The sequence below is a fragment of the Alexandromys fortis genome, unplaced genomic scaffold (assembly GCF_014885135.2).
Source record: "Alexandromys fortis isolate MF-2015 unplaced genomic scaffold, M_Fortis_MF-2015_v1.1 scaffold_61, whole genome shotgun sequence".
Classification (NCBI taxonomy): domain Eukaryota; kingdom Metazoa; phylum Chordata; class Mammalia; order Rodentia; family Cricetidae; genus Alexandromys; species Alexandromys fortis.
Window position 1 is genome coordinate 3,197,275 of NW_026067962.1, and position 18,327 is coordinate 3,215,601.

The window sequence follows — 18,327 nt, forward strand, 5'->3', positions numbered from 1 at the left end:
TGGGAGGAGGTGGAAACTTTTTTTTTCTTATTCTCAATAAAAAAAGAAGGAAAAATGGGAATTTATAATTTCTAAACTACTTAATATTTTTAAAGAAACGAAGGAAACTAAGAGAAGAAGCAAAAGGTTTGAAAAGGATTAATAGCTTGATTTTCAAAACCATAAAGCTGTTCTATTCTGGAATAAAAATTGAGAGATAAATACTGATTTCCAGCAAAAAAAAAAAAAAAACTAACACTTACGATGATCCCTATCTTATAAGAGGAGACAGAAATTGATAACTAATGTTAGGCAAGAGAGACAACTTCAGGATTATAGTCTCCAGAGGACAGTGTGCTAGGTCAATTAATTATTATTAATTATTATTGTTATTATTGTTGTTGTTATTTACTTTAAGTTGGAATACACACATCATTTACTCAATTTACAAATTAGAATTACCTTAAAATCTTAAAAACAAAAAAGGTCATCAAGTTTCTGGGGCTACACTCTTGCCTATTGAGGATGTGGGGAAGGAAACTGCAGGCATTGTTCAAGGACTCCTCTGGGCTTCTGAAACAGGAACGTACATGTTTTCACAGATTGGAAATTAGTGTCCAGTGTTTCCACAAATGTTTTCTAGATTGAAAACTTCTTGTTGTTCCACTTTAACACTCAAGAAAATAGAAACCAAGGCTAGATAATAATTTCCCATCTTGTTTAGAGGAAATCCTATTTTCCCGCACTGGAGGGAGACAAAGTTTCTCAAAAAAGCTGGACGGTTCACTTTCCTACGGAAGGCAGAGCAGCTCACAGAACGTCACAAGGAAGTGGCTCATAACGCAGGAATAGAAAGTCCCCACAGTCATTCAGCATCAGACTTTCACAATACACTGATTTCTTTTCTGGCTTTTTTTTTTTCCAGGAAGAAATTAAGTTTGTTTATATATGCACCCAAGTGCATGTATGCACATGTGCTAGTGTGCACAACTCTTCCTCCCTCCCTCCCTCTCTCTCTCTCTTACACACACTCACACACACACATGCGTGCACATGCAAAATGTAAAATAAAGGCAGAAGAAAAAAACAAGATTGTGTCATGAATGAGGTAAATAGCCAAAATTCTTTTGTTGACCCCGATTAGAGGTGGGTCATGCATGTCCCTGGAGTGGAGTCAAAAGATCACAAGGCTGTGGGGCACAGTGCATCCTTTGTTGGGTGAGAGAGTGCATGTGCACTAGGACAGGGAGTCTATTTGACCACTGACAGCTGCTGAGACTTCGTGGGAAGTTAGGGAGTGGGAGTTCTGTATGAAATTGCTGCTGTTAGCTTTAAGCATGTTTGCATTCACTTAGCAAAAATCAGACACCGGATTGCATCTGGGTGAGAAAACACACACAATACCACGATGTAAGCTGTAAAGAAGGTCCCTCCAAGCGCACGGACCCATCTCAGACTCACTCAGTCACAAACATCTGGGAGGAGCGCTGCCTTAGCACAACTTTGGCGACATTCTTTATGCTACCCCAGCCTTCATGCAGAGTTGGACGTCATTGGGTTCATGAAATCTGGACAATGAAATAGGTATTCTAGGTGACTTGTTCAGTTCTCTACCTCAGCAGCCTCAACAGCACCGAGTTCTACCTCCCATGGTCCATTGCCTACACTGTGGCTTAAAGAGCTATGCTTTTACAGATCCACATTGTTTACCAATGGTACGAGAAAAATATCTTTGGTTCTTATTTTCTTTACAGTGATAAGACAATTTTCATAGAGGATGAAAACTGAAGCAAAAGAGAAGAAACATGTGCCTTGATTTATGCAGCTGAAGAGAGCATACATTAACATTCTTTGATTTTTGAAGAGAGAACAATTCTTGCTCAGTCAGAAGGGAAATTATTGTTTCCAGAGTCCTGCCATATAATTCACTGAAGGACAATTCTTGGGCATGGAATAGCTCGAGGAGGTTTTACTTCCCAGTGTTCTTTATTCTTACCCGTATCAGTAATTACCTTTCTGTGTTTGTAATAGAGGAGATAGCCGTCATGCTTCAACACGAACCACCTCTTCCTCCAGCCCTTCACAAAGCCCGAGTGAGTCCTCTTATGCAGGTAGCCGCGACAGGTGGGCCATGGAGTATTAGGACAGCGGCTTATGTCGGACCCCACCACCAGCGTCAAGATGTCTGGACCTACAGGCATGAATTTAGGATAGCTAGTTAAGTGACTTAAGATTTTATAATCTTCTGGAGGTACGGAGTCTGTGCAGAAGTAATGGATGGAGAAACAGTCAGAGTTTCTGAAGTAGTGAAACAGAATCCTGCCATTGCATTAAACCAACTTTCTCAGAAATTCATTCCTATGTGTTTATGAAGAATATGAGAACCACAATTATCTCGCTGCTGGATAACTCTCCTTCATCACAGCCGCAAGGACTCTGATGACAGAGTCAAGTCTGTGCAATGTTACTGATGTAGTACCAACCTAATTCCTTAAACATCTTGATTTACTTCCTAAGAAGAAGTGGGGGTGGGGTGTGCCTCGATTTTTCTACATCACTTTTATTTGCAATAATTAGCCTCCTTAGTCTGGTTTAGCCAGAGGGAGAGTCTATATCACTACCTACCTCTCTAGCTGAAACTGCAGCTTATCAAATCCCTCGAGTCTGGAAATAGCGGTTCCGGGTGGTCTTAGGTACTGCCTCTTTTCTGTGTCCACATTAATGTGTGACTTTACCCTGAGCTTCCTGTTCCTGTCTTTCTCAAGACATCTTCCTGGCTAGACTTTTGTGACACAGAACTGGTATACAGTACAGGTTGTGGAAATTGTCTCTGTCCCTGTTAACATGGGGTCACTGCCTACCTTACTGTGCTTTGGAACTGCCAGCGTGGACACCACATGCCTACCTTTTGATGTTTTAAGACAGCTCTCTGAATGCCACACCAACAGCCAGCAACCCTGACACACTTTGAAGATCGCAAATGGGCGATGACTTCATTTACAATTCCTCTGAGAGGGAGGCCACCTCCCTGAAGGTGGACATTTGGCCTTGGCAGCGCTGACTTCATCATGATGGTTGACATTGAGATTACCGATCTGTTTAGAACTGTCTATGGAAATGGGGGTCAGCAAGGAGACTCATCTTCCGTAACTGACAAGCTCCAACCCAGGGGATCATTCCTGGCTGAGCCACATGGCCCTGAAAATAAAGATTTGTCCCAGAAAGGCTGACACAGTCTTAACTTTAGCAGCACATGAAGCACCTTGGTAATTAAATAACTCTCAGTATGTCAAGATAATTCTTCATTGCCATGTAAATACATTTTAATTTATTGAACTGCCCTTAAGCTCCTGTCAAAAACGCATCCAGAAAAATTAAAAGAAATGCTCCAGATTGACCGGCAACCCACACATGCCTTTGTCTTTGGACTGTAGTCCCCAAAGAACTGCACTCCTGGACTAATGTGCTCGGTTGACACATCTGCCAATTTATTTATGGACTGCTGCAGTGGGCTGCCCCTGAGGTCATTTTCCTCTTGCTTACACAGACTGCATGCGAGTTTCTCTGATACCGATCAGACTCAGCTTGGGCTTCAGCCTGGCCATAAACATAACTTGGTGCACCATGAAAAATCCTCTCTGGGGCAAGGATGCAGCTGGCCCTGATGCAGCATGGCTTCATCATGTGAGAAGAAAGTTGCTCATACCCAGAGCGAGGGCATGAGCCTGATGCATGGGGAGTTGCTGAGCTCTAAGCAGCTGTCGGGAGAGGGTACTTTTATCCTCTTTACCACATGCTACTAGGGGCCCAGAGGACTTGGGCTTGACATTCACAGAAGAGCTGGAGTGAGAGTTTAGACTTTGATACTGTGTTTTGAAAGAGGGAGAGAGAGAGAGAGAGAGAGAGAGAGAGAGAGAGAGAGAGAGAGAGAGAGAGAGAGAGAATCTGCTTCTGTAGTCATTGTGCACTGAAAGAACTAAAATTTTAAGTGTCAACGTTTAAAACCTGATATTAGGAACTGTCTGAATTTGGGACTTTAAAACCAACACAAATTAAACAGTTTGCCTGCATTCAGTAGGTGTAGCCTGAGCCTTGACAGTCTATGTCTGTAGCACGTTTCTTAGATGATGTCCAAATACAATTTCAGTTTCAAGCCCGCAGGCACTTCTGTCTCCACGAGACCCCTGCTGCTTGGTCTTTGCCACCAACCATAATATATCTTCATTTCTTCATCTGTGATTTAGTTTTCATTGACCAAATTTATATTTAACCTCAACATAATTCAGTTAAGAAAGAAACTCTTAGTTCCCTCACCCCATATTACTACTTCTGCTTATCAATTTCGTGAGCCTGGGAATTGAAGTAGACAACCAATGCCTGTATCTACTGAGCATCCTGCTGGCTTTGAGTAGTGGGTGGAATAAAGCATGCAGATAGGTGACTATCTACAGCGTGAAGAGAGGTGACAGAGTCAAAAAAAATTATCGGTTTCGTGAGATAAAGAAGTTTTCGAACCACATCTTTACCCACCGCAGTTCTTTCGTAACAGAGTCCTTCCAAACAAAAGCTCCCCAGAAACATCTTCCCCCTCGCATGTTGGCCCATGTTTGGAAGTGTAGCATTCGGTGAGGTTATTTGCAGCTACAGGGAACAGAAAAATAATTTCTTTTTCTAATTCACACTTTTCTCCTTGGCTCCCTGTCTGATTATGCCACCAATCTTAAGCTGTGTCGGAGTCACACCTCCGCTGCCAGACAAACTCTACCGCTCTCACAAGTGCGGAAATGTGCAAGATGCCTTCGGTCCCCGAGGGCTTGCACAGTGTTCAGCAGCCGAGAACCTGGCCTCCGGAGGCACTTCAGCGTTTGCTTTTACTAAAGCCTGCACTTTACTGAAACAAAGGCCTGATGGAGGGGACACTTGCCAGCTCCCTGAGCTTCAGGGTCTTCCCTTACCTCCCAGATTGGTGATTAAATCTCTTCTTCGAATCTGCTAGTAAACAACCCTATTAAAAAATAAGCCAAAACCACTGTATGGGGCAATCTAAATAAAGACTCAGCAGAGTGTGGTGCTGTATAACTGTAATTCCAGCACAGATGGCTGAAGCCAAAACAAGAGGATCCCAAGCTGAAGGTCGCCTTTGGGCCAAACAATGAGAATTCGTCTCAAAATGCAAGTAAGCTTAGAAAGCCCCGAAGAGTCACATGCGGTCATTTTCAGCATGACACTGAGTGCCTTTCAACACTCAGTTTTGTTTTCCTCATCATCCCCAGAATAAAGGTCATTTGTGCAGGGGTGTTATAGTACTATGACTAATAATGCCAATTACAAAACAAGAGTTTGGAGTGGTGTCCCCCTTTCTCGGGCTACTCTGTTGAGATAAGATAACAAAGTAAGACTTTTAGTTATAGGGTTGTAACTGTTTGGCCACATCTTTAAAATTCTGGGCTGAAGAAGAAGGTTCAGTGGGAGGAAGGGGACAAAAACAACAAGAGTCATTAGATACATGCATGAGACCATCAAGAAACAAAACCAAAAATAGAAAGATGCTGGCTGTGTTCTGATGTCAGGCTGGTTGTGAAAAACACAACACGGAGAGCTGAAGAAAGTTGATCAACACTACAGATATGGAGGTATCACTCATCATTCCACATATAAGAGTTGCCCCCCGAGTCTCGCATACCTGGCTATGACATGATTTCAGTGTTCTCTGAAAAGTGATTTGATGTCCGTAAATATGAATCAGTGTCACAGCCAGGGATGCTCTTACGGAATCAGTGCTTCAGAGTGACCCTGTTTACATTGCTCAACTTTCTTTTACCATTACTGCCTACATATTTCAGAACAAGGCTCTAGTTTGCAGTTGGGTTATGGTAGACTCCGTTCAAGGGGCCTCTTTTGTTGCTGTTTTTGTTTTTTGTTTTTGTTGCCCATCATAATGTTTAGACCGTGCCACCGGGTTGTCTTTGGAGTTGTGAGTTCCTTGCTCTGGTTTTACATTATTTCTTCAAGTACAACAATTTTCTCGTTTACAACAGGAATACACAAAATGGGCTTGATGTGGGAATGTGACCGCACTGTCTTGTGTGTGTATGTCTTCTTATGTTACATAAATGATGTTATGCTGTTTTTCTGTATGCCGGCCTGATTCTCTTCCCCATCACCATCTCCCCCTTTTGTTTATCCTTGTCTTTTCTTTTGTTTGCAACTTGAAACCATCTTTTAAAAATCTATTCGTGAGGCTTCAAAGTGAATGGAAATGCAGAGTGTGTGTACATTACAACATAGGTTTACATATTCCCTTAGTGACAGTCACCCTGCTGGCTCTCATTCCTTCTACCACATAAAATACTGCGCGAATGCCCTTGTATTTGTCCCTTAAGTAGTTTTTGGGTTTCTCTGTCCAGAAGTACAGCTTTTAGGACATAAGATTTATAAGGTACTTCACTAGGAAGTGCAGATTGCTTGCGGAGCACCCTATATCCCAGTAAGAGTGTACAAAGATTCTCATTTTCTTACCATTATGCCCGTCAAAGCTTGCTGTTATATGATACTTTTCAAAAATGTTATTGAATTTGAAACAACATCTTGTTGGCAATTTACCTTTGTTTTGATTAGTGGGAAAATTTGTCTATAATTTTTTTAATGATATTGCTTTTACCTTTATTAAAAAAAAATTGAGGCCTGGTACAACCTAAGCCCACCTCTGTATATAGAATAATGTCTACAGAACTCAATGTATGACACCTTTGTCAAAGCTTTGATGCATATTTGGGTATTTTTGGAACTTTCTAGTCCTTTGCAGATCACTAATCTATTCTATGTTCCTACAAAAGATAAACATTCTTACCTGTTATTATAAGCTTGGAATATATCTTAATATCTGGTAGAAAATGTCCCTTTGCCAATTTGTCTATTGGTGAATAGTGCATCCATTTAAAGATATTTAATCTTTTGGATGCTTGTAAGTTTTCCAAACTACCTATACATTTAATTAAATTTTATTATAGTATCATTGAATTCTTGGAGTGATTTTGGGAGAATTAAGAGCTTTACACAGATTTTACACATAAGTGCATAAGATAGTATTAATTTCCAGGCCTTTAGTTTCCTCCAATATACTGGATTGAACCTAATGCATTCAACACAGCACACAGCACTCTATACTGAGCTGCGTACCTATCCAAGTTCTTCTTTTACAGACCTCGAGAGACTTAGATTTTTCCATAAGTTTTTCATTAGTTGACAGATTAATTCTAAACACTTAGAATTTTTGTGGCTCTCGTTAATCACATGTAATTTCCCCCTTTCCTTTTTCTTGTTGCTTGCATAAATACATACTGCTGATTTTTAGAAAGTTATATTATTTTGGAGATTATAATTACATCATCTCCCCCTTCCTTTTCATTCCTCCTGACCCTCCCATATGCCAGTCTTTGCTCTCTATCAAATTCAAGGCATCTCTTTTCAATAATTTTTGTTACATTCATATAAACGTATGTGTATACATATATATTGCTAAATATAACCTGATCAGTCTGCATAGTGTTACTTGTGTGTATATTTTCAGGGTTCTCCATATTGTATTGGATAACCAATTTGTACAGGAGGTCTTAGTTCGATGAGTAATTCTCTTTTAGTTGTAGGTTTCTGTCCCTTGTAATCACTTAATCTTCAGAAAGAATGGTCGCTTCCTCCTGAGAGTGTATACACACTGTTTCTCTTGCTTGTATTATATTGGCTTGGTTAGGCGTTTTGTTATTATGATGAACAGGTATGTTATCATTAGTATTGTTCTTGTCAATTGCAATAGAAATATTTTCAGGATTTCTCTGTTAACTAATTTTCTTTATATGTATGTGCTTTTCTGTTTTAATGGTTGGAATTTTGGTTACGCTATGGTTTAGAACATAAATGTTCTTCAAATTCCTATATGTTCAACCCATGGTTGTCACTCCGTGGCACTGCTGGTAGGTGGACATTCTTAGGAAGTAGGGCCCAGTATGCGAAAGTTAGTTCATTGAGGTGGATCAATGTAGCATTTCCTGGGACAGTGGACCATTTTGTCTCTGTGTATTGTTTTCTGGTTATGATAGGGTGAGCATCCTCCTGTACCACATGCTGCTGACACAATAGATACTTCCACAGTTCAAAGCATCAACATCAAATGACCACGGATTGGGTCATAGCCTTGTAGGCTGGCTATCTAAAATTTTGTCATAGCAATAAAAAGCTATATATTAGATAGTCTTTATCAGAGATAAAGGGAACTGCTGCTTTTTTTCTCTATGTTTGGGACATTAAAATTATACAAATGCACTGAATTATATTAAGTAATTCTTTTGATCAATGTAGGACCAAAAGCTCTAATAGGGAACTTTAAACTTTTTCCTCGCACCCATTTTTCAGGCTTAATATAAAGCTGTTGTGTTTTATAGTTCTTCTTGGCAAAGTGTTTTATCTGAGATTCCTTGAGGTAATCATTCTAAAGTCATGAACACCAATAACCCTTTGCCATGTACTTACATCAAATAATTCTTTACCTGGATATTGCATGTGAGTTTCTTTAATATTTAGAGAATCTTACTCTATACTATTCTAGAATGTGGTGTTACAAAGTCTAATTGCATTTTGGTTCCTTTAGAGGTGATGCAATGTTTCCATCCTGAAGCTTCGATAATTTCCTCTTTCTCTTTACTAGTCTTAAGCTTCATTATAGACTCCCTGCCAAAGAGATTTTATGCCTATCTAGTTGATAACCTGTAAGCATTTTCTGATTTCTTTTCTCTTTCACGGATCCTGGAACATCTTGTTTGGTTATGTTTCTAATAATTTTCTCCGTGGACTAGGGCTATAGCTTTGTTGGTATAGTGCTTGCTACACAAGAATAAGGACCCAAGTCGATCACCACAGCTGTATTTTAAGTGCCATATATGGTAGCATGTGCTTACAATCCCAGCACTGGAGAACCAAAAATGAACAAATATCTTGAGCTTATCAGCCAACTAACCTCTCAGATCAGTGAATTGCATGCTACCGAGAGACCCTAGCTCACAAAACAAGGTGGAGAGCACTCTTGGAATGACACCCGAAGTTGATCTCTGGCCTCCACAACACACATGTCCACCCTCACCACAAACACATACATGAATGTACACACACACACACACACACACATCCCGAATTTTTTATTTTCATATACTTAATTTTTTTCTCTCTCAGGAATTATTGATTAAGATAGATTTTTTTTGTTGTTCTTCTGATTTTACCCTTTGTGCTTGTTTTTATGTCTGTCTGACTTTTATCTTTTCTTCTAGTTCTTTATTTCTTTCTCTCTCTTTCTTCCCTTTTTCTCTTTTTCTTTTTTCCTTTCTTCTCCCTCTCTCTCTCTCTCTCTCTCTCTCTCTCTCTCTCTCTTTCTCCTTGACACTTTCTGGGAGGGTTTATTTTTATTTTTTAAAAATTTTATTGCTTTATAAATAATACCATTCAAAATTTCCATTTTCTCCCCCCTCACATTTCCCTCCTGCTCCCCCACTCACTCTCCTCCCTCCCCCTTCAGTCCTAAGAGAGGGCAGGGTACCCTGCCCTGTGGGAAGTCCAAGCTCTCCCTCCTCCATCCAGGCCTAGGAAGGTGTGCATCCAAACAGGCAAGAATCCCAAAAAGCCAGCACATGCAGTAGAGATAAATCCCCATGTCATTATCATTGGCTTCTCATTCAGCCCCTATTGTCAGCCACATCCAGAGAGTCCGGTTTGATCACAAGCTCGTTCAGTTCTGGAAGGGTTTATACACTAGTCTGGATCACCCAATATCTCTCCATTGTATTCATTTTGTTATTCAGTTTGCATACTGCTTTTTTTTTTCAATATTTGTCTTCTTTATACTTAGCACTGACAACTGGCTCTTCTTTACAGCCACTTTTCTGTTTCATATCCTATAAATGTCCTCCTTAACCAATTCAGTGATTATATTGATCTTATTTTAAATTTTAAATGTCTGTTTCCTCAGATGTATTCATTTACTTGCTTATTAAAGATTATTCTTACATTGACATTCTTTCCCTGCCATGTTTCCCAGATTTTTTATTATTTTGACTAGGTAACATCTTTTGCTTAGGGGATGCTATGGAAAATATACTCTGGAGCAAGGTTAAAGCTGCATCCCTCTCTGGCATTCCTCCTGGTGAGCGAGGTGATGCTTTTCAGGGCAGCACACTTCTTTGGCTACTACCTTGATCCAGATGCTGTGTTTGCCTTGTTTGCTTTCAAGGCAAATGACCAAGAATCTCTCAATTATTCTATCAGATTTTTCACTGTATCTGAGTTAAAAACTGTGCTGTGCTGTAGTGAATTATCCCTAAGTATATGAAGGACATAGTTCACAAATACAGAATGATTTAGGCCTCCATCAAGGTGGGGACATCTCATTGATTGTCCACAAGAGGAGCTGTCCACTTTCCAGTGCTCAGTGATATTGAGAGAGCATGAGGCTTGCCAGGAGCACATGAAGGACAAGATCAATAATAAATATCCCACCCCAGCCTATTTCTCACATGAGATACTGAGCCCTAGTCTGCTATTTAATGTAATTCCTACCCTGTAACAAATACAAGTATGACATCATCTCTTCTGTCTCTTTCTATATTATTTCTTGATATCTTAGATCCATAATTTACCTTCTGCTTCGAAGGTGTCTCCAGTGTTGAGTTTGAGGACTGATAAGGACAAGGTCTTTCTTTCTTTCTTTCTTTCTTTCTTTCTTTCTTTCTTTCTTTCTTTCTTTCTTTCTTTCTTTCTTTCTTTCTTTTTTTGGAGAGGGAAGTTAAGGTTGAACCCAGATGATATCAGAGTATAACCCATTCTTTCAAGTAACTCCCAGGAACAATGAATTCAAGCTAGGATGTTCAAGTCACTTTTCTCTACGGTCAATGGTATGTTACCATTTTATCAAGGGCCAGAGGCTCTGTGTTCAGGTTTGGAGATAATCTCTGTTTCTTTGATTTCCAGGAATGGTTAAGTATTATAAACAACACATGCTTTTTAAAGGAAAAATAGAAAAAAACACGAGGAATAAAAGTATTAGTAAATTATTATTTAACACAAAATGTAAATTACAAGAAATTATCTTTGAGAACAGGTAAGTAGAAAAGTAATGAATAGCATTGTCTTACTGTCTTATACTATCAATTTACTACTGTAAGTATGATAATAAACCTTACATTCCTAAGCTGTTTTTCAGAAAGGATAACTATTAGGGTAAGACCTTTGAGAGCTATTGCACTTGCTTACTGATAATGTCCTTGTGTTCCTGGCATACCCAGTGTACATCTTATAGAGCAATAAAGTGCCAAGCTAAATTCTACCTGAAAACAATTCAGAGTAGTTAAGAAGAATGCTCCCTACCTTAACTTATAAGTGGTTTTCAAATGTTAGCTTTTATGTGAGAACTCTTAGCTCTTGGTAACCCCAAAGCAAGAAAGAAGGCTACTGACACATGGCAGGGCACCCGAGGCTTATTCCAAATGCACATCTGAAATAATATCTCATTGTCTAAAAATAATTCAGCATTCATATAATGTTCAGGAGTAAGATACCACATTAAATAATCACGTGACGGAACAAAGTATTTTCTAGTTGAATGTGTTTATTATCTATGGGGCTTTAAGGACTTCTAACATGGTTCTGAAGAAAGTTGTTTTCAGAGAGACCAATGGCATTAATCTTTTCACAAGTTTTCTGTGGATGGATGCAACGATACAGGGGATGCACCATCGCCACTCCTGTGGTTGCTTCATCTATGTTGGAACTGCTTGACACATAGACCTCAGGTGGCCCTATGGGAGTTCTCTCTCTCTCTCTCTCTCTCTCTCTCTCATGTGTTTGCACATGCACACACACACACACACACACACACACACACACACACACACCACAGTGAAACCCTGAGATCTTTACCTCTACAAACTTTCTTTGTTAACCAATGGAAAAATGAAGGGGAGGAATATATGTAAAAAGAAATGAAAAGAAATAGTAAGCAAATTCTAACGAGGAAAATATCTTTGTTTCTTAATTAAAGAGATGTTTTGGTAGTAGAGTGTATTTTGCTTGCTGACAAAAATATTTTATGGGTGATGATACAAAGTGTGTGTGGTTCAGAAGCGAGATTCAATGACTAGGATAAACCGTAATGTGGTTCACAGCGCATTCAAGGCACCCTTCTGTTATCTGTCATGTTCTCACGCTCGAACTTCCTGTGTATTGCGTGCTCAGCATTTTCGATGAACTCTGGAGTCTTTATCCGACCCACTTACCTTTCTTTGCAAGGTGCACAGCTTCTGCGTGTTCAGCACTGGTGACCTCAGTGCCGTTGACAGACAGCACCACGTCTCCAATCTGGAGTCCCGCTTCTTCAGCAGCACTGTCTGGAAGTAGACGGATGACAACAGTCTCTTTGACAGAGGGTCCCAAATTGAGTGTCCTGCTGTTTGTACTTTTTTTCTAAAAGAGACTCTTTTTCTACAGGGTCTTTCTTTCCAACTTGACAATTGTTTATGTCATTAATGAGAAAGAAAACGCTCTTCTCGTGGCCTCCCTTTCACGTCTAGGACTTACACATTCAGCCTGGCATTTGAGTGACTCCTTTGCAAGACAATGGCAAAGCTGCTCCGAAACTCAATCTATTCATCCACAAGAAGGTTGAACTAGTGATTCTCATTCCCTCATTGCTGGGAGGTCCCTTTGTAACCCTGAGAAAATCACTTAACCTCAATATCTTCATCTATAAAAAGGGGGCTGGGGGGCAGAGCCTCTCTGCAGGACTATTCAGGGAACAAGTAATTGAAATACTTAAACGAAGTTGTGGCAGAAACAGATCTTGGAGTAGTTGGGAGGGGGTGAGAAGAGAAAGAGCGAAGGAGCTGCTTTGGCTTGCATTGTTTAGGCTCCTTCCTGAGTCTTTTCATATAGGAAACTGAAAATAGCCCCAGTCTCTGGTCCTTAGCTGTGGAAGAGGGGAGGCCCCCTTTCCATGGGGTATTTTGTCCCTTGTGTTTCTATCACATTCATTTATGCAGGACACCCCTATTTTCTATGAGCTAAAAATCAATATACTATTTAAGGCTAGTTTATTTTAAAAAAATGTGCCTCCCAGAGATTGGGCCAAAATTCTTCCTACAGTAAGCAGTTGAATTCTACTTTTTCTTTCTTCCATCATTTAAAACTCCTTTTCTCTCTCTTTAATGCACATGCTCAATACACAAGTGCTGTCTATGGACTCATAGAGATGTGTGAGCAATAGCAGGCTTTTAATATGCAGAACACTACTGCTCTCCTCAAAGAATATTCATTTTAAATAATACTTTTCAAATTTTATTTTCTTTTACTATGTTTTTTATGCATATGGATGTCTTGCCTGCATGTATGGTTGTTCACCAAGAGAACGTCTGGTGTCAGCAGAGGCAGAAGAGAGTATCAGATCACTGGGACTGGAGTAATATATGGTTGGGAGTCAGCATGTGAGTGTTGGGAATCAAACCAGTGTCCTATGAAAGAGAAGCCAGTGTTCTTAAACACCAATCTATCTTTCCAGCTTCAAAGAATATTAATTTGCTATTTTACTTTTTTATATTTCGGTTCTTTAAGATGGGTTTCTTTCTGTATAGCCCTGGCTGTCCCGGAACACCCTCTGTAGATCAAGCTGGTCTTGGACCTATAGAGATCTACCTGCCTCTGCCTCCAGAGGGTTGGGATTAAAAGTATGCATATAATGCCTGGCCAAGAATGTTATTTTTAAGATGTGACTCAGTAGCTGAGGGCAACATGATGCAGAATTTTATCCTTAATGACTACAATTTGTCTAAATCTGTTTTAATGGTAGAGAGGTTTCTGATTAATAAGTCATGACTCTTTAGTTCACAAAGGGGGAAGAAGCAACCTTTGATAGTTCTATTCATTTATATACTATGCTGCTTGGAGTAATATTACATCATGTCCTGGTTGATCGTATGAATCAATTGCAGTAAACACATTGTTCCACTGTCTTAAAGGGCTTAGAGAATTTGTTTATGGCATTGCAAATAACAACATAGATTGAGTGAAGTTTCTTATTGTTTTTTACATTCCCCATAATACTAGCTTACAGCTTAACAGTCATTCAACAGATACATATTGAATGAATAAATGAACTACTCCAAATTTTGCGCTATAGTTCTTTTCATTAAGGACCTTCAGTTTTGCTGGTAATGAAAAGAGAAGCCACCTATCTATAGAGCTATTTCCAGGTCAGTTAGGACTGTTAATTAGAGAAACCCTATTTGGAAAAAACAGAGAGGAGGGAAAGGGAGGTTTAACCAAAAAAAAAATTGCACTTCTAGTATATCAAGTGACAGATATAAAACAAATTACAAAGAAAGTATGAACTATGATTTTTGCAAAAGGAATTCTTAATTCAATTTGGAGTAATTATAAAACAATTTTCAGAAAAAGGAGAAACTGGTCTGATATTAATAGATAAGGGAATTATTTTTCATGAGTATCGGGAGGCCAGAGTAATGGAGACTATCAAGTTTACAAAAACTTAACCTCTGTTGTCTGGGCTCACATTTAGTTAATCTTTCTCATATTCTTTTGCACTCGGGCATACAATCTGAGAAAGGCCTAGCCACTGGAATGTGAACAGAAGTGGTGCTCATTTCTAGGCCTAGACCCTAAAGACACAGGAAGACCACCCTTTCCTATGGTTTTTTTTCATCTGTCTGGGAAGTGCCAGTGACTTTGAGATCCCAGGGGTTGATAGATTCACAAGATAAATGAACCCCAGAACATGAAACATTAGGTGAAACTATCTCCAACTAAGAACATCTACATTAGACTACTACCATAATTAATAACCTTTTATTTTGTTTGCCTCGAGTCAAACATGTAGTTTTAATTGCCAAGGAGAGCACCATTTCAAAAAACTAGCATACCTCAAACAGTAAGTATTCTGAGCAAAGGTATTTATACTTTCCAAATCCCAAAGCTAGTGATCCAAGTCAGCTAGCATAGATGCTGTGGGTCAGAGGGTAACGTTCTTGGTGACAATATAAAGGAGATGGACAAAGGAAAAAGGGTGTATTAGGTAAAGATGCATAATTTACACTAGACCCTCTGACATTAGAGAGATACAAATTATTGTAAGCATAAAACATGTACATTGTTTCATAATTTAGGCTTTAGGAAGATTAACTTAGAATGGAGAGAGATTAAGTTAAACAGATCAGCGTGGCTATTACCACTGGAATTTATACAAGCCTATAACATAATTCTAGAGATTAGTGGAAGCATAACAATCTTTCATGTGACCTGAAATGGTCTTCAGAATTCATTTAGATACCTGTCAATCAATCTTTAATGAAGCATAAACATACCATGAAGTAAAATTTCTCATTTGTCTATTATGGTATTTTATATATTCAAAATAACCTCTGATATATGGAAGAAAAAAACACTAGTTAAATGTGTATTTGCTCTTAGGTACCCTAAAATAACCATGGTGTATATAATCTTCAATGTTCATTGGGATGAATGAAAAATATAGTTGGGCTTGGAGGGGAAGCAAAGTGGTAGAGTGCTTGTCCAGCAGGAGTGAGACTCTAGTCCAGGTAGAAGGGAAAAGAGAGAGGATGCGAAACACAGGTATTAAAGAAACATAGGTGTTAAGATAGAACCAACAAACACATTCATAACTCAGACAATGGAAGGAGAGAAATTTAAAGCTCTGAAAATAAAATTTAAGGAATAATTACTATCAGTAAGAGAGAGAAAGGGGACTGGACAAATAAAAACAAAATCAAAACATATCTATCTTAAAAAATATAGTCAGGGGAGACCACAATGAAGAAGGATGAAGTACAGTCTGCCGACCTGACCTTGGATGCCCAGCATCTGTGTAAAAAGCTAGGCATGGCAGTGAACAGCTGTAATCTCAGTGCTGGGGATAAACACACAGGAAACAGCCCAGGATTCAAGTCAGACAGTCTGTCCAAATCAGTGAAATCAAGGTTCAGTGAGAGATTTGTTGGAAAATAAGATGGAAAGCAAGTGAGAAAGGCATGGGATATTGAGTCTGGCTTCTACATTCACGAACACATATGTGCTTGCACAATTATACACACAGAGAATATGAATTCATGTGGGCATGTGGATTCATATAGTTACACAGGAGGGAGGAAGGAAGGGGGAAAGATAGATAGATAGATAGATAGATAGATAGATAGATAGATAGATAGATATAGATGGGGCAGAGAGACACAGAGAGAAGAAAATAATCCAAGATGAAGAAAATATCAACAGTTCTATATTGAAGCCTTAAAGGAGACTCTAATAACATCATCATTAATTTTAGTCTGTTCAAGACATTAGGAAAAATGAGGACTAACTAAAGCTTTTAAAAGAATAAGGGAAGTAGGAGGAATTTGAGGATTTGTACTAATCAATATGTTAAATGATTAACTAGACAAGTTAATAAACACTACAAAATTAAAACCAAGTACATGTTTAATAGCAGACTTTCTAAGTAAAATTTGTTTTAAAATAATTTTTAAACCTAATCCTAAATACTAAACCTAATATTTAAAGGTTCTATCACTCTGAAGATAGTTCTATTCTGATTATACAACTTGAAGTTTTTTTTTTTATGTACAGTGTACTGCCTGCATGTATGTCTGTATGCCAGGAGAGGACACCAGATCTCATTATAGATGGCTGTGAGCCACCATGTGGGTGCTGGAAATTGAACTCAAGACCTCTGGAAGAGCAGCCGTCTCTCCATTCTTACTACTTAGTGAAGTTTTTACTGTATTTTTGCATGGGTGTTCTGTATTCCTTTATATTCTTGGTGGTTTTATTATCTGTCCTTTTATTATAATCATATTGTGATGGAGGAAGGTTATTGGCTAATAAAGAAACTGGCTTGGCCCATTTTATTGGTTAGAACATAGGTGGGAGGAGTAAACAGAATAGGATGCTGGGCGGAAGAGGAAGTGAGGTCAGACTCTGCTTTGCTCCCGGAGAGACCCGACAGCTCTGCTCTCTGGAGCAGAGACACCATGCTCAGCTCTCCCTGGTAGACTCGACAGCTCTGCTCTTTGGAGCAGAGACGTCATGCTCAGCTCTCCCAGGCAGCTCCGACCCAGGATGGACGGGGGCTAGAATCTTCCTGGTAAGCGCACCTTGGGGTGCTTACATGCATTATTAGAAATGGGCTAGTCCAGGTGCGAGAATTAGCCTAGAAGAGGCTAGATAAAAAATGGCCAAGCGGTTTTTAAATGAATACAGTTTGTGTGTTGTTATTTCGGGCATGAGCTAGCCAAGCGGCCGGGGTGTTGGGGAGGCAGCCCCGCCGCTCTTATTTCAACAATATTGTGAACAAAATTAGTCAGTCTGTGGTTTTCCTTTCTCTGGTGAATACTGATGCTGTCAATTTGTTTATTGATTATTTGTTTATCTTTTTCAGGTAAATAACTATACAAGTCCTCTGTTCATTTTAAATTTTGTTACCTCTGTATTTTTGTTTGTGATACCGAGAATAATTATTGCTGGTAGGGAATGATGGTTTGCCACTCTTGTGACTGGTTCATAAAACTGCTTTTAATTTTAAATAGTGGGCACTGGTTGTGGTAGTCTGGACTGTCATGCATCTTATGAGGTTCCCCTTTATCTACTAATGATGCTGGAGTTGTAGTACAAGGGCTTCACTGAGGGCAAAGATGGTTCAAGGTGACTTGATAGCACACCACACAAATGCTTGCCCTTTGTGACTCTGGTCTTGGTACAGAAGCGATCAACATAAATTGCTTAGGAAGGTATGAGGTAGTAGAAAGACAAGAGTACAATTTTCTAAAATTTACAGCTCCCTCCAAATAGATGCACTTGTAATTTTATTAGGAAAAGCTAATAGAAAAGTTATTTCATGCTTTCATTTCATGCATATTTACACATAATGCAGATTCTGAAAACCTACTTAAAAGAAAAGAGCTTGTACTTTTCACTTGGAAATTTGTGCTCTAACAGTAGCACTTTAAATTCGGGAGCTTCAAAAACATAGGCCTCTTCATCATTTCCTCCCTTGCTTAGCCTGCCTTAAATGTATAGTTCTCTTTGCGAGTTTGCTTGCTATCAAAGTTGGAACATCTGTTTCTTTTGTTTATGCCAACAGATCTCACAAGCACTTAGGCTTTCTCAGAAACTGTTCATGCAGATGCCAGCCGGGTGTGGGCAATTAGTTGCGTGAGTGCCAAGCAAGCTCACACTCTGTATACTTATGGATAATCATTTCCACCCCACCTACAGGTCTCTTCTCTTTAT

The 18,327-nt window shown here is 39.2% G+C and overlaps 1 protein-coding gene across 1 annotated transcript in view; it reads right to left on the reverse strand.

Annotated features, from left to right (window-relative positions):
* The window catches only part of LOC126508318 (uncharacterized), a 141,658-nt gene that overhangs the window by 64,888 nt on the left and 58,443 nt on the right, over positions 1 to 18,327 (reverse strand). The window contains exons 6-7 of the mRNA XM_050153507.1: positions 12,294 to 12,404; positions 1,992 to 2,170 (exon numbers count right to left, since the gene is read on the reverse strand). Coding sequence (XP_050009464.1) covers positions 1,992 to 2,170; positions 12,294 to 12,404 — 290 coding nt within the window. The remainder of the gene's footprint in view (positions 1 to 1,991; positions 2,171 to 12,293; positions 12,405 to 18,327) is intronic.